Here is a 16,972-nt window from a genome sequence, read left to right on the forward strand (position 1 = left end):
AACACCAGCAATAGTAAGACAGAAATAGCAACAATGATAGGAATAACTACGGTATTGGTTGCTGCGGAAGAATAGCATGAAAAGGAATTTAATATTACACGCAAATAAATTAGCATAAATACTTAATTTCTAGATAAAAGATAGGGATGTTTTAAGCCTAAAAAGCTATTATTATCATATCAAAAGAGATTACATAAATGTTACAATTCGTTTTTAATTAAAATATATTTTTCAAGTTCATTTGCTGGAATAAAGTACGTACGTGTGCTTTGCGGTGATGGTGCTACCGTCGAGAAGACCATTCCAAGACCAACTAAAGCAGAATTGTTGGCATTTTGGATATAAGCTAATAGAGCTGTCATAGCTGCTTGTGCTGTCTGCGTATTTTCCATGCTTTGCTATATTTTGAATATAAACGAATTTTAAACTTTAAACTTTAAGTTTATAAGACAATTATGTAGCAAAAATAGCTAGCTATGGTCTTTTAAAGTATGTATCAGCTACTTTAACAGCTTAGATTAATATCGTTACTAACGATTAGAGAACTTTAAATATAGGCTAAATATTTATTAGCTAATCTATTATCTGCCAGTTAATGTTAATCATTTTTACTAATAATTAAGACAATACAGTACTAATTTGAATTTGTAAATTACGGAAATAGTGACTGGAAATTTATTTTACTATAAATTTCTCGTAAAAGTAATGCCACAGTGATATTAGTCCTATTTAAATATTTATGCCAAGTCGAAATCATAGTCCATTATAGTATTATACATACCATAGCAAGAGTAATAATTGCATAAGTGCTGCTTTTAGAATTGACTTTGCATTGAAGATATAAATCTTGAGAGGAACTATAGCTTCTTAACAGAGTAAGGTTACGTAGCTGGTCACAGATACTGTGAATGGTTGTACCCTAATACAGACAGTATATTCGATATCAAATCCTTATGTTGCTACTTTTATATTACTATAATAAATCAAATTAGGAAATTAATAGAGTCCATACCATTTTTAAATTAGTTATATCAACAAATCGAGATTCTCGAACACACCCATTGGGAATGGTGTTGTCATTTAAACATAAAAGTCCTTTACGAGTATTAGCACATATTCCAACGTTGCCACAAGATGGTTTTAAGCAATTTAGAGCAGTAATAGCTTCACAAGAACCTTGTTCTTGGCTGCATGTTCCATTTGTGCAATAAGTTGCTCCACACCACACCTACGAAGGAAGAATATGAAACAACTTAGAATAGAGTTGATCATGTCCATTTTTTAGACTTGGCTACAGATCGATATGAATACCTTAGTGCAAGATGTAACTCCGTTATTACATTGGCATCGATTACATTCGTTATCAAAAGAAACACCATGCTTATAGGTCTGGTTAGCAAATGTACAAGATTGATAGACATCTATACATGAAATGAATGCAAGTTAAGTTATGATGAAATAAAACATTCCCTTGTAGTGATAAGCTCAATACATAGCCTACCAGCATTGCAATTTTGTCCGGTGTATTCAGAAGTGCAAATACACTGATATGCGTTAATGCGATCAACACATGTGCCTTGATTAAGACAAGGATTCGATGCACATTCATCAATTTCAGCTTGACATAAAACTCCTGTATATCCTGAGCTACAGCGGCAACTATATGCATTGACTAAGTCACTGCATGTGGCATTGTTAAAGCAAGGATTGGAAGCACATTCTTGTATATTAGTTTGGCATAGATTGCCAGTAAAACCAGTAATGCACACACAAGTAAAAGAACTGACGTCATCTATACAAGATGAAGCATTGACACATGGAGAAGAAGCACAATCATCGATATTGGTTTCGCAAAGGGAGCCGGTAAATCCAAGTCTATAATAGCCAAATATATTAAAGGAATAGAATTAAATCGGTTCTTTATTCGAATATGCAATTGCTGGTAAAAATTAATATACTTGGTGACTAATAAATTGGCTTTAATAATTTTGATTTCGATATTTAAAAGAGATTGAAATCGAGTTAAATCGATTAATGTCTTTCTAACAGGAGTAGCTAAAAGAATACTGTATGTCATTTTAATGCTAGGTCGATCTAACAGTATCCAGGCAATTATTGTAAGATAAAATCAACATTTCTATTAGTTAATAAATCTATCTACACAGTATAAATTGTGGTCACGTTTAATACTAAGGGCCCAAACTAACCATATCTTAAATTCATGTACGCGTATAAATTTGTTTTTATACTGAAATGATAAAGACTACTCTTCATTATGTCTATACTAACAATAAGAGATATTTAAATGTCAGTCTACATTTCCGTGCTGCTATGTCAACAGTGATTAGTTTAATAATTTGGATTGATAATACTTAATAATATCTTTACAGAACTGTTAGCTCGAATGCTTAATTTTAATTCACAAAATACATCTTTTCCTAATAAGACCAATGCTACGTTGATATAAGCTTAATTTCGCAGATTTAAGTGCAATATTAATGCTTACAATTGGTTAGATAAGTTGCAATTACACTACACTATTCTATCTCAGTAATTTCTAATTCTATAAATAAAATCTCTTTTAAAATTAAAATTACTTATCCCTTGCATGATATTACCGATTTTAACTTACCGGCAATTGCATTGATAGCCGTTAATTAAATCGACGCAAGATCCAAAATTTAAGCATGGATTTGAAGAACACTCGTTGATATTACTCAAACAGTTTTTACCCGTGTAGCCATTAGGACAAGTACAAGTATAATCATTGATTAAATCTGTACAATTTCCTCCATTTTGACATGGCGACTGTGTACAATCATTAATGTTATTTTGGCAGTTAGTGCCGTTATAGCCATCTCGACAACGACATTGATAGCCGTTAACTAAATCTTGACATGTTGCACCGTTTTGACATGGATTGCTATCACATTCTCGATCTTCTTCAAGACATTGTTTGCCATGAAAACCTTGAGTACAATTGCAATGATAGTCGCCTACTAAATCAATACATGTCGCATTATTTCTGCATGGAAGTGCAAGACAATCGTTAATATCAGTTTCGCAATGAACACCTGTATAGCCATCAGTACAAGAACATTGATAACGATTAATATCATCTTGGCATGTTCCGTGAACACAAGGCGACGATGCACATTCGTCAATATTACTCTGGCAATGACGACCCGTATAACCAGAAGTGCAGTAGCATGTATAACTACCAGGTGGAGAATTAACACATACTACCAAATTAACACATGGTCGAAAACGACATTCATCGATATCATGATTGCATGTTGTACCATCATAGCCAGTAGAGCAAGAACAGTTAAATTGATTAATTAAGTTATTACATGTCCCGTAAACACAAGGATTACTCGAACATTCATCAATTTCAGTTTGACAGTGATTGCCAGTATAGCCAGGTAGACATTGACATTGATATTGATTAATATTGTCGATACATGCTGCATCATGTTGGCACGGATTACTAAAGCATTCGTTAATATCTGTTTGACATTGCTGTCCAGTATAACCAGCCGGACATTGGCAAGTATATCGATTAATTCCATCTATACAGACTCCGTTATTTTGACATGGTACATTGACGCAATCGTCGATATTAATTTGACAATCTTGACCTGTAAATCCGAGTAAACATTGACAAGAATAGTCGATGGCTTGATCATGGCATTGTCCGCCATTTTGGCATGGATTAAGTGTGCAATTGTCTAAAACACGATTTACCTAATACATCTTCCGGACATGTACATGTATAATCATTGACTAAGTCGGTACAATTTCCATCATGGCATGGATTGGGATCGCAATTATCGATATCAGTTTGGCAATGTATACCTGTAAAGCCTTGAATACAACTGCATTGATAGCGATTAATTTGATTAATACATGTGGCGTTATTATAACATGGGTTACTTTGACATTCATCGATTTCAGTCTGACATAATCGACCAGTATATCCAGGATTGCATCGACAGTGATAACCGTTAATGTTATCTAAACAAGATCCAAAGTAGCAAGGATTACTAGAACATTCATCGATATTAGTTTGGCACATTGTATCAGTATATCCAGGTAAGCATTGACATTGAAATTGATTAATTTGATCATAGCAGCTGCCATTATTCTGGCATGGTTCGGATAAACACTCATCAATATCTATTTGGCAATCCGAGCCATTATAGCCAGGATAGCATTGGCATTGATATTTTGCGATTAAATCAACACATGTAGCGTTATTATAACAAGGCTGATCAGCGCATTCGTTAATATCGATATGGCAATTAAAACCCGTATAACCGTCAGGGCAGGTACAGTTGTAGTAATTGACGAAATCATAACAAGTACCACCTATCCATTAATAACGTAAATAAAAATAAGAATAAAGTGATTAGTAAAGCAATTATGGAGCTATGTAAATAATTTAAATTTTCTGCTTACTTTTACATTAGTAGAAAGTAGAATAATAAATATCAAAATATGCAAAATATTGATTTAATGGTTAATTTTATCTTTGCACCCTGCTTTGACCTGATTACAGTTATCAAGTCATTTTAACAGATTAACAATTACAGCGCTATTTAAATCTAAAATAAGAGAAAAATAATTAAATACATTATGCAGTAATATAGCCAATTGAATAGTACAGTAGCCCAAAATCGATGTTTGTTAGTTAATTAAGCTGATTAATCAGCATTAGCTAATATCAGCAGAATGAAGAATAGCAAAGTTACTGGTCTTATATGTGCTCAAGTGATTTAATCTCTGTTAATTCATAGATGTCATTACAATTTTTTCTAGTTTGCATCGATCTATGGAATTTGAATCAGTTTCAAGTCATAATTATTTAATCAGAATAGTCAACGTTCAATTATTATCAATTAAATAAAGAATAGCAAAATCACAGGTCTAGAATAATTTTAGAGTGATTTAGTCTCGGCTAATGCATAGCTATCGTTGTAATTCTTTCTGGCTTGTATTAACTAATGGAATTTACGTCAATTTCAAGTCATAATTAATTAATCTGATTAGTCAATGTTTACTTAACATCAACAGAATAAAGAATATCGAAGTTACAGGTCTAGAATAATTTTGGAATGATTTAGTCTCGGTTAATTAATAGCTATCATTTCCATTCCTTTTAGCTTATATTGCTATGGAATTTGCATCAGTTTCAAGATTAAAGTATAATAAAATGATGATATTGGTAACTTGAAGAATAACAAAGTAATAACTTTGATACAATATAATTAGAGAACTAGTATTAGCTATGATGATCAGGTGCTAGCATTGATGAATCTAAGATAATTAAAATCAATAAAATATTGTGATACACTAGATCATAAGAAACTATTACCGTTTTGACATGGTTTAGTTTCGCATTCGTTAATATCAATTTCACAATTTCGACCAGTGTAACCAGCATCACAAATACATTCATAATCAGCGACAAAATCTTCGCATGTTGCTCCATTTTGGCATGGATTTGAGCTACATTCATCAATATCGAATTCACATCGCGAACCGTTATAACCTTGCATACAACTACATTGGTAGTTATCGATTCCATCCAAACAGGTACCGTTATTGAAACATGGCGAACTTTGGCATTCATCTATATTAATATTACATGTAGTACCAGCATAACCTGGAGCACAAGAGCAGTTAAATGCATCGACTAGATCATGGCAAGTCGCACCATTAACACATGGTGTACTAACGCATTCATTAATATCAGTTTCGCAATGAACACCGGTATAGCCAAGATGACAAGAACAGCTATAGCCATCAATTCCATCAATACATGTAGCCGAATTTCGGCATGGATTACTTTGGCATTCATTGATATTAACGGCACAAGTAGCTCCTGTATAGCCACTAGCACATGTGCATATAAAGCCATTAATCAGATCCTATTAAGTTATCAATAAATTATGTAGATCAGATAATGTATTACGAATGAAGTTTAAAGAAAGTTGGAAAATACTTCCGTTATGTATTCGTACATCGCATGTTCCGGAATTTTGGCATGGATTAGCTTGACAATCATCAATATCTGTTAGAAAGTCAATAGCTGGTTAATTCAAAGTGTAAAGAGAATTGTCTTTTCTACTACTATAATAGTGTCACAGATCTCCTCTGCAACACTTGTCCTACTAAGGCTAGCAACTGCTAATCTATCTGCTGTCTCCGACTATTCACCAAACTAACTCTTGATGAATCGTATAGACTAAGACTAACTTTCCTAATAACAAATAGTGATATAGAATTCGTAGACTGACAACTCGATTAACAATCGTCATATTAATATGTCAATCGAAAATTACTTAAAATGCAAAATGCATAGATTCTCTCAAACTTAACACAGAATCAGAAAAATGTAGATTTGATTCTAAAATTACTGATGTACAGCAACAAGCTAATTAGATAGTAATTTCAAGACACGAAATAGTTTCTTGTGATATTTAAAATAGAAGCGATAAAGTATAGCTAACAGCCATCCGCGTCTATATTAATAAATTGATCGATAATTATAATCCATTCAGAATTCAAACAGATAATGTATTTTATCATATAGTAAAGTTAATTAAAAATAGAACTGGCTTAATATGGACTTGAATAAGATCATCCAAGTCTATCACTAAGCTATAGCAGTAAATTTTTAGTTTAAAATGTAAAATCGGTGTAGTATCTTTTCTGGTAAGATACCATAGCGAAATTAGTTTGTTATTATTTGTTACACCTTGATTAATTTATCATCCTACCATAACTTCAGTATACCGTAATGCTTTCAATTAGCTAAAGTATAGCTCGTCTACTGAATCTTGAGCTCCTTAAGTATTCTTAGATATTGATATTGCATAAGTAGATGTTAATGATTAGTGTATAAATGGCTTACCTGTTTGGCATAAGTTACCAGTGATTCCATCTATGCATTGACATCGATAAGAATTGACTTGATCAATACAAGTAGCATTATATTGACATTCATTGGATAAACAGTTATCGATATCTGTTATATAAATGAAAAAATACGTTAATTGATACGAATCTTATGATAAGCTCTTTCAAATGCTAGCATCTTAATAGCATCTACACCTATTTCGTTACCTGTTTCACATAATACACCTGTATAGCCAAGAGTACAATTACACTGGTAGCCATCAATTGAATCAGTACAATTACTTCCATGTTGGCATGGACTGGATTTACATTCATCAATATTAGTTTGGCAATAAGTTCCAGTATAACCCGCAAGACAGGTACAGTTATAGCTATTAATCAAATTATTACATGTACTACTATGCAAGCATGGATTACTATTGCATTCATTGATTTCGTAGGTGCAATTGGTACCATTATAGCCAGGTTGACATTGACATCGATACTGATTAATTCCATCAATACAAGTCGATTGATGTTGGCATGGATTAGGATTGCAATCATCGATATTAACATCACAATGATCTCCAGTAAAGCCAGTACTGCAATTACAGAAGTAGTTAAGATGGAGATCGACGCATGTACCGTTTACACAGGCATTTCCATGAGTATTATTGCATTCATTGATGCCTATAAGTTAAGAAAGGCATTCAGTATTAAATTAGCAATATTATAAGATGCTATCTTTCCTAAGATAGCGCAAGCCATTCGAGTACTTACTTGAATCACATAATGTCCCAATCCATCCATGATCGCAGTTGCAATGAAATTTATTGACCTGATCCTCACATGTTCCATTATTCATACAAGGCGTAGATGAGCATTCGTTAATATCTGCCATAAATATTTTAAAGAATATTAATATGAAGATATTTCTTGTAGTTTATTTTACGATAAATTAGACATTCAGTGTTTCCTATTTAAAGCAAAGCAGTTGACAAATTATTGAATAATTAAAATTCTGTCTATTAGATCACTATATTGAGAATCTAATTACATTAGAGGCTATCTATCGACCTCTTTGAACTTAATTTTAGTTCTAATCAATTTTGTAGAGAATGGTATGTATTAATGTACTGTATTGAACGATGAAATATCATTATATTGAGGAGCTAATCATATTGGAGTCTACCTGTTGACCTTGTTAAGCTTAATTTAATTCTAATCAAATTCCGTAGAGAACGGTATTTATGTACTGTATCGAACAATGAAATTTATAGTACACAATCAAAAATGGCCTAATCTAAATCGAAAATTTATTCCCTATTAACACATACTTATACGATAACTATCTTAATTTACTGCTAATTAATAATCATGCTTCGGTCATTACTTGTTTGGCAAAAGGTGCCCATAAAACCAGCTATACATGTACAGTTATAATAATCTGTTCCATAGTTGCTACAAAAGGCTCTATTTTGGCATGGATTGCTACGGCAAGGATTCATGTCTGTAAAGTAATTAAACGGATATTTTATTAGATAACAGTTAAAATTATCACATACACTAATGCAATCTTATAATATCTCAGTACAAACTAGCTTTTACAGATAACTGATAAAGAGAGAAAATGTGCAATAACAAAGAGTAGTATAAATTCCATTAAACAAAAATATGCTTAAGACCTGATTGGCAGTGGACGCCAGTCCAATTACTGAAACACTGACAGGTATATCCATTTACTAAGTCGTGACAAGTCGCTCCATTCATGCAAGGATTAGAAATACACTCATCCGCATCTTCAAGAAAATAAATTATTTTATAACCGTAATCGATACATACTTTATCTAATTTAAAATCTACTTTATTACCAAGCGATAATGAAATATAATTGTAGCTTAAAGTAATGTTTAAATAAGATTGCATAGAACAGACTTGTTTGACATTGAATTCCTGTAAATCCAGCCACGCAATTACAAACGTGAGTATCTGGTCCAGTATTGACACAACTTCCTTGATTTATACATGGTGAACTTCGACAGGTATTTAGATCTATTAATTACATCCAAAAGTATATGTTTTTAGATATCTATCTTACACTGCAATTCCTAACATCAGATTACAAACTATGTTTACTAACCCGATTGGCATTGAACTCCTGTCCAATTGATCGGACATGAACAGCTGTATTGATTAACTAAATCGTTGCAAGTCGCATTGCCGTAGCATGGATTAGATCCGCACTCATTTATATCTATAAAAATATATTTTAAATATATTGTTGGATTATTTCATCTTCTATTATTGTCTAGGAGACTTCAGTCCTTACTTGTTTCACAATTACTTCCTGTATAGCCACTTAGACAACTGCATGTATACATGTTAGGCTGTGTATTAGTACATGTTCCACTACCAGAACAAGGAGAACTTCGGCAAGAATTTAAATCTAACAGATTAAATTGAATGTAGAACTAAGATTCGTAACTCTATAACATGATAGCGTATCTTTTCATAAACAAATTAGGATATATTTACCATCTGCACATGTAGTTCCAGTTCTGTCTGGAGGACAAATACACCGGAAACTATTAACTTGATCTGTGCAATTACCGTGGCGGCAAGGATTGGACTGACATTCATTAATATCTGATAGACAATAACACAATCGATTATATGGCAATATTTAGATAGCATCGTTTAAGTTTACTGAGATACTATGTCTTTAGCATTAGTTTATATTAATTATGATTGAAAATAGATATTACTTGTTATACAGTTTGTTCCTGTAAAACCGGCAATACATGAGCATTGATAAGCGTTTGCACCAGAGTTAATACATGTCGCACCATTGTGACAAGGAGAGCTGCGACAGCTGTTTAAATCTAATTTCATTACAAATATAAGTAAATATAAATTGAATGTCTAATTGATATCCGTATTGTTTAGGATGAGGTATTATAAATGTTTAAATTATTGAATGTTCGATCCACCTCAGTTACATCGACAGCATCATTTTCGATGATTTAAAAATTAATTGTATACGCCAACGTACCTGATTGGCAAGTATGACCAGTATAATTAGCCATGCAAATACAATTGTAGCTATTTACACCATCTACGCAAGTTCCTTGATTTTGACATGGATTAGTATTGCAATCGTTGATATCTATTGTATTTCAGAAGAGATATTCATTGTATTGATGTTGTTGTAATACTATTTTACAGATTTAAAATTTTTAATTTTTTCATTTATGTAATAAATAAGATAAAGCATAAAGTTACAAAACCAAGATTTCTAAGACGAACGATACTAGCGATAAATAGATATTTCGTCATCTCAAAGATTATTTTTAGGGATATATTACTCACTTGTTTGACATTGCGGACCAGTAAATCCAGTAGCACAAGTACACGCGTACACATCTGGTCCAGTGTTACTACAAGTTGCGCCATTTTTACATGGACTGCTACGACAAGAATTTAAGTCTGTAACAATATTAAGGACCGTTTAATATAATTAACACATTATTTCAGCATTGTTTTGTAAGTATTACTTATTCCCATGTAATCAATCAAAGCAATAAAAACATGTAATATCACATATAATACACTAAAAATTGATACAGCATGTATTTAAAACTACATCAAATCAATCCTTTATCTAAATATTTCCATACCTTGACCACATTGTATCCCTGTCCAATCAGATGGACAAAGACAGTCATAACGATTAGCACCATCCACACATGTTGCATAGATATGTCTACACGGATTAGAGGCACATTCGTTGATATCTTTAACAAAAACGATAATTATAGACAGAAATATAAGGGAATGCTAATATTAGAAGCAAGTAAAAATCGATTTTATACTATCAAATTGATATTATATTAAAAACTAACTTATTTCACATATTCTTCCTGTGAAGCCAGTAGGACATGAACATGTATAATTATTGATTCCGTGATTTATACAAGTTCCTCCATTCGAGCAGGGCGAAGAGCGGCAAGTGTTTAAATCTTTCAAATATGTAGAAATATACACAATTAATTTGTACGTAATGCTACCAAGCCTTATAAATACTAATCATATTTCGATAACAACGCCTTAATTTAATAATATTCATATACATTAGTAACTTTTAATAACCGACCATTTTGACAATGTATTCCAGTCCAATTTGCTGGACAAGTACAACTATAACCGTTTATTTGATCATTGCAAGTTGCAGTTGATTGAGTGCATGGATTAGATGCACATTCGTTGATATCTTAATTAATATCAGGACATGCAATATTGACCAACGTTAGCTAACAATCAATTAAGAATAAAGCAGTAATATATAACGCAACTAACTTGTTTGGCATCGATTTCCTGTATAGCCAGTAACACAAGTACATTGAAACCGATTTGCGCCATTGACACATGTACCACTGTTTTGGCATGGATTGCTACGACAGTAATTTAAATCTATAGGAAAGTAAGGCGGTTAGAGTACTTAATACCAAGTTTACTAGCGTGGTACATACAATATAAATTTCATAAATATCAAAATATGGCCAAGATAAGATTAATACGCCGTTTTTATCACATATCGCTAAATAAAAATTACAGTACTTAAAGAAAGAATCAAAGATGATGAAAAATTTTAGAAATAGATTCTTTCCTTAATTATTACAGCTAATACTAATTCTATTTGGAAATAAATGAACTGTTGCCAAATTGATATAATTGCTTTGAAGAAAGATGTAATCATTTTAACATTCTATTCTAATGGTTTGTTATAAATAGAAGACTAATACTGGGTAATAAATTAACAACTACGGAATATTAAATATTTTGCTTTTAGGCTAGCTTTCGCTTTAACTAATTTTTCCTATAGCTACTGAGTAAATTACAAGGGTAATTCCATTACATAGCCGTTAGCTCTGCCTTATCACGTAGTTTATTGATAGATATTAAATCATCAATTAATTAAAAATTGAGTTTTACAGCTACAGTTGCGAGTACTTACCAGTTTGACAATTACTTCCTGTATAGTCACTTGGACATGTACATTGATACTGATCCAGACCAGTATTAGCACAAGTACCGCTGTTTTGGCATGGATTGCTTCGGCAAGAGTTTAAATCTAGTAGCATCAAGATAAACAAGATGATCATTATCAAGATTGGTAATACAAAGCATCATCATCCGCAAAATATAAATATAATAAAAATATTAATTTTGTTACCATACCGTAACTAACGAATTAAAATAGCAATTATGGAAAGTATCAAAGCTGTGAAGGAATTTATATATAAACTCTATATAAATAATTGCATTTAGATATTCAAGTGATACGATTACTGATTCTGTCCTAGATAATTACTGCATCTAGTGTAATAGGTAGTAGATTTATGCTAGTTATTGATGATTTAGTCTTTTTCAGTTACCGTAAACTCTGATTGCAAATTTACCCTTTAGCTAACATCTATAACACTCTACTGCAAATTCCATTTCAGTTGTTGCAAATTAAATTTAGGATACTCCTATTTATTGTAAATTTTTGTTATCAATTAAGTCTTATAAGGCTATTAATTAAAATATACTGTAAATTTATACCAGTTATTTAAAAGAGACTGCAAATACTTTTCAATTAAATACAGCCATGACTAATCTATAACGATTGCATTTTTGTTACTAATTTATGTTGTAAATAAGTGTATTTATTTCACTCGAATATGCTATTATTTCGAGTAGATATTTAAAAGAAACTACAAATACTTTAAAATTAAATGCGATCATAATTAATCGGTAAAGGCTACATCACCGCCACTAATTTATACTGCAAATAAGTTTCCTTAGATTACTCAAGTGTGCTATAATATCAAGTCGATATTTCAGTGTTTTATCTCGCCGTCTTTTAGACGTATAATTAAAACAATGGTATGAAAATTCTAGATTGTACAGGCTAAAATTATTATTACTGTGTCTAAAACTGTAGTTATTCTAAGTATCAACTCTATTCTTACCCTTATCACATAGTGTTCCTGACCAATCTTTAGGACAACTACATGTAAAACCATTGATGCCATCATGGCAAGTTGCGTATAAATGTCGACATGGATTCGATTGGCATTCGTTAATATCTACAAGGTATTAAAAGTGATAAGAATACCTTATAATCGAGACAGAGTTAACATTAACAATCTATAGTTGTAATATAGCATTAACTATTGCTTAAAGCTATCATTATTTAGACGCACTTGTTTGGCAAGTGCTGCCAGTATAGCCAGAAATACATTGACAGGTATACGAAGTATAATCACTGGAAGGGGCACAAGAGCCTGAATTTTGGCAAGGTGAACTACCACAAGGATTCAATTCTACAAATAGTCGTTACGTAAAAGGTTGTAAGTTAACAGAATAACATATAAACTATTTATTGATTTATATCTAATCATACAAATATTCGATTTCTACATACTTGTTTGGCAGTGTTTACCAGTATAATCGGTAGCACATGAACATGTATAAGAACTATAATCGGCAGCAACAATGCAAGTGCCTGAATTTCGGCAAGGTGTACTAAGACAAGGGTCTAGCTCTGTAAATATTGACCGTATAAACAGTATTAAAAATCTAAACCAGCTTAATATTAAATAAATATAAGTAAAGTTTATAAAAACAATCGCTGTTATGCAGCAACAATATCTGCATATAGAAAGAAATATGACCTGGAACATTTGAAATACTGAGAAACAATCTTATATATCAGTTTTTTGACGAGTTAACATCAGTACTGTACATTTTTCAGTATAAGATTGAATACTATCATATAGCGAAATATATCCAATCATAAAATATAAAATATGCTAATCAAGTTTTCATATAGCCTTAAACTTTAGAAACTTATAACGTTGAGTCTGTACAGTATTGTAATCTATCAGCTTCCTTTGCTGTTTCAGAATGTGAAAGAATGTGCGAAAATAAAGCAAGACGATCGCACAAAATATAGATATTTTATCTAATGATGATCTTCTTGATAAAATATTTCAATAATTGATCACTTAGCTCATGCTTAATTTTTTATTACATGTCCAGTCATAAACTGTCATATCGTTGAATACTTACTACTCTGACATAATGTTCCTGTCCAATCACTAGGACAAGTACATGTGAAGCCGTTGATGTTATTATGACATGTTGAATAAATATGTTGACACGGATTCGATGCACATTCATTAATATCTTGGAGAAAAAATAATAGAAATAAATATTTCCATAAGCTTAATTATTTATACTGTTAAGTTAATCAAATATAAGTTTTCATCAATATAGAAGACTAACCTGTTTGACAATTTGTACCATTATACCCAGGAACACATGCACAATTATAACCACTCGCATTATCGTGACATGTAGCACCATTTTGACATGGATTACTGTTGCAAGCCACTAAAAAGTATAAATTATACAAAAATCAACAATAATGCTAAATAAATGCTACAGTAATTAAGATTATATACTCGGTTAAGTCGAATTCTTATCAAATAGAGAAGAAAACTAACATGATTCACAATTGGTTCCAATGTATTGAGGGGTACAACTGCAACTATATTGATCAGGTCCAGTATTACTGCATGTACCGCCATTCTGGCACGGATTATTACGGCAATAGTTAAGATCTATAGATGAAAAGACAGGTAGATGAATTTAAAAGGTTATCCCACAGAATTTAATATTACTACTGCAATTACATTTTTTCAATAAGTTTACAATTTACGTGTTTAGTATAAGAGGAACTTGTATAAAACTAATCATGTTCTTCTATAACATGATTTTATTCTATCTTGGATATGAAATTGATATTTTTGTCTTATGACAGGATTCTAGCGGGTATTTATCCTATTAAAGTATCTGTATTATCTATTAAAATCAATTTGCAATTTCTGTGATATAATACGCCGTAGAATATACTTGTTCTTCCTGTAGATATTCAAACATCGTAATGATGAAAAACCAATCAAATTCTCTTAGCATCAATGTGATTATCATATAGCTATGCTAAATATCGACTTTACCTTTCTCACAGCGAGTTCCTGTCCAATCGTGTGGACAACTACAAAGATAGGTATTAGCAACAACCGTACATGTTGCATATGGATGTACACATGGGTTCGAAGCACATGCATTAGCTGAATAAAGAAGTACGATAGGTAGTTAGATATAACATCGAATAATTTCGAAGTGGCTTTAAATTATGTCAAGTGAAACCTTCCTTCAAAGGTACTGACCAACACAAATAGAGAATCAAAGTCATAGAAAGTAATAGCTAGATAAATATTATTTTAATACCATTTTCGCAATTTTTTCCTGTATTCTGCGGATGACAGTTACAACTGTAAGCGTCTGGGCCAGCGTTGGCACAAGTTCCCCCATTTTTACATGGGCTACTTTGGCAACTATTTAAATCTGTACGTAGTCAAAAGATTAGTAATCGGACATTCTTCATTAGCTTATAATGTTATTAGCAGTCTACAGACTTTAGGCTGATAACAGGCTACAAATAACGAAAGTAATATCGCAGTAATTTAAGTTAATTATTAAATGATTGTAAATTATACTACTAATTGATGATACATGATTCGTAATAAGCCGTGATTAGTACAGGTTTTATCCAGGCAATTAATACAGTTGTGTAAAAATGTGGATATACTGTAAATCTACTAATTAACTTTAACAATTTTAGTGAAGTCTACATAAGCATCTACGATGGTATTAGTTAGTCCTTGGAGAATTACAGTCAAATGCTAATAACTCTCTGCTTGTATATTCTATACAGAAAGATAAGAAACAGTCCTTTGCAAGAACTTAGTCACATACTAATAACTCTCTACTCGTATATTAGACAAAGGAAGATAGGAATCAGCCCTTTAAAATAGCTTTAATATGCTATACGTATGGGATGTGGAATAAACGTCTAACACTGGATTAAGATAAGATCTCTTTTATAATTAAATATCGCGTAATCTGTTTACCTTGATTACAGTTTGAACCTGTCCATTGTGAACAACATTTAACCTCAGCTTGAAAACTAAGAAATGATTTCTTGATTATTGGTCGTGTTCCTTCTAATCTATACTGAGATTTAGCACCAGAAACAAGATAAAGGCCGTGACTGAATATATCTAATAGATCATCGGCACCTTCTTGAAAGTCCTTATCCATCACTTTAATATGGAGGTTTACATAACCCTATAGATTGTAAAAATTAAAATTTTTACTGCGTTGGTAAGTAAAACGACAGGAATTTAAACGACGGAATTTAAACTAATATAGTCGATAATATAATTAATGAAATATCTTATCTTAGTAAATTTACCGTATAGGATTGGATTGTAAAGTTAAGAGGGTTTGTTTGGCTTGTACTATTCATAACTTCACCAATAGAAAATGACACATTTTGACTCCTTTCCCAATACTTGGTTGTAAAGCTACCAATAGTACAAGGATCGGTTGAAGTTTGGGTGTTTAGACAAATAATAAAGTAATATTCACAGGCAGAAAAATTGTCACATTTGTCTCCATTATAATTTCGTTCGTCCGGGTTCCAGTAATGATCAAATTGTAAAGTAAATTCAGCATGGCTAGTAGTAGAACAAGCGCTAGCCTAAATACATACAAAGATTATAAAATAGAATAGGGCGATGAATATATTCGTTCTACCATTCTTTTAATAGTGTTGTTAGATTGATTCTACAGCAATAGAAATATTATAACATTTAAAATAATTGTACTACTTCTACTTTCTACATATAATTTTATAGACTAGGAAAAACAGATAGCCCTGAAGTTTACTTTACATGATATAAATCTAGCATCACTCCATTCGTGTATTATCCACAGAACAAGAAAAAAATTTTAAAAACAATATATTATCAGACCAATCAAAAATATCTTGTAGTCATTCCAAACTTATTCGACTTACCTCAACAGATATTGTAAAGGCTAAAAGAAGCAATAATACAAACAAAACTTTCATGGTTGGAGTGCAGATAACTGTTTCGATTAAGTACAATAAAAT

At 31.7% G+C, this 16,972-nt stretch overlaps 1 protein-coding gene across 1 annotated transcript; it reads right to left on the reverse strand.

Annotated features, from left to right (window-relative positions):
- Nucleotides 1-200: 200 nt before the first annotated feature.
- On the reverse strand, nt 201-16,930 carry TRIADDRAFT_57304 (uncharacterized protein; the record flags this gene model as incomplete). The annotated part of the gene is made up of 36 exons (XM_002113620.1): nt 201-398; nt 782-919; nt 1,013-1,228; nt 1,312-1,421; nt 1,502-1,875; nt 2,633-3,641; nt 3,748-4,371; nt 5,378-5,933; nt 6,027-6,076; nt 6,920-7,033; nt 7,132-7,593; nt 7,684-7,797; nt 8,297-8,413; nt 8,589-8,702; nt 8,839-8,955; nt 9,044-9,157; nt 9,233-9,349; nt 9,439-9,549; nt 9,669-9,785; nt 9,956-10,069; nt 10,273-10,389; nt 10,581-10,697; nt 10,806-10,922; nt 11,260-11,373; nt 11,918-12,034; nt 12,918-13,034; nt 13,152-13,271; nt 13,373-13,492; nt 14,020-14,136; nt 14,236-14,343; nt 14,457-14,573; nt 14,970-15,083; nt 15,244-15,360; nt 15,927-16,143; nt 16,271-16,558; nt 16,877-16,930. 36 exons carry the CDS (start codon nt 16,928-16,930, stop codon nt 201-203), a joined length of 6,957 nt encoding a protein of 2,318 aa, XP_002113656.1.
- Nucleotides 16,931-16,972: the final 42 nt, after the last annotated feature.

The sequence above is a fragment of the Trichoplax adhaerens genome, genomic scaffold (genome assembly GCF_000150275.1).
Source record: "Trichoplax adhaerens TRIADscaffold_6 genomic scaffold, whole genome shotgun sequence".
Classification (NCBI taxonomy): domain Eukaryota; kingdom Metazoa; phylum Placozoa; class Uniplacotomia; order Trichoplacea; family Trichoplacidae; genus Trichoplax; species Trichoplax adhaerens.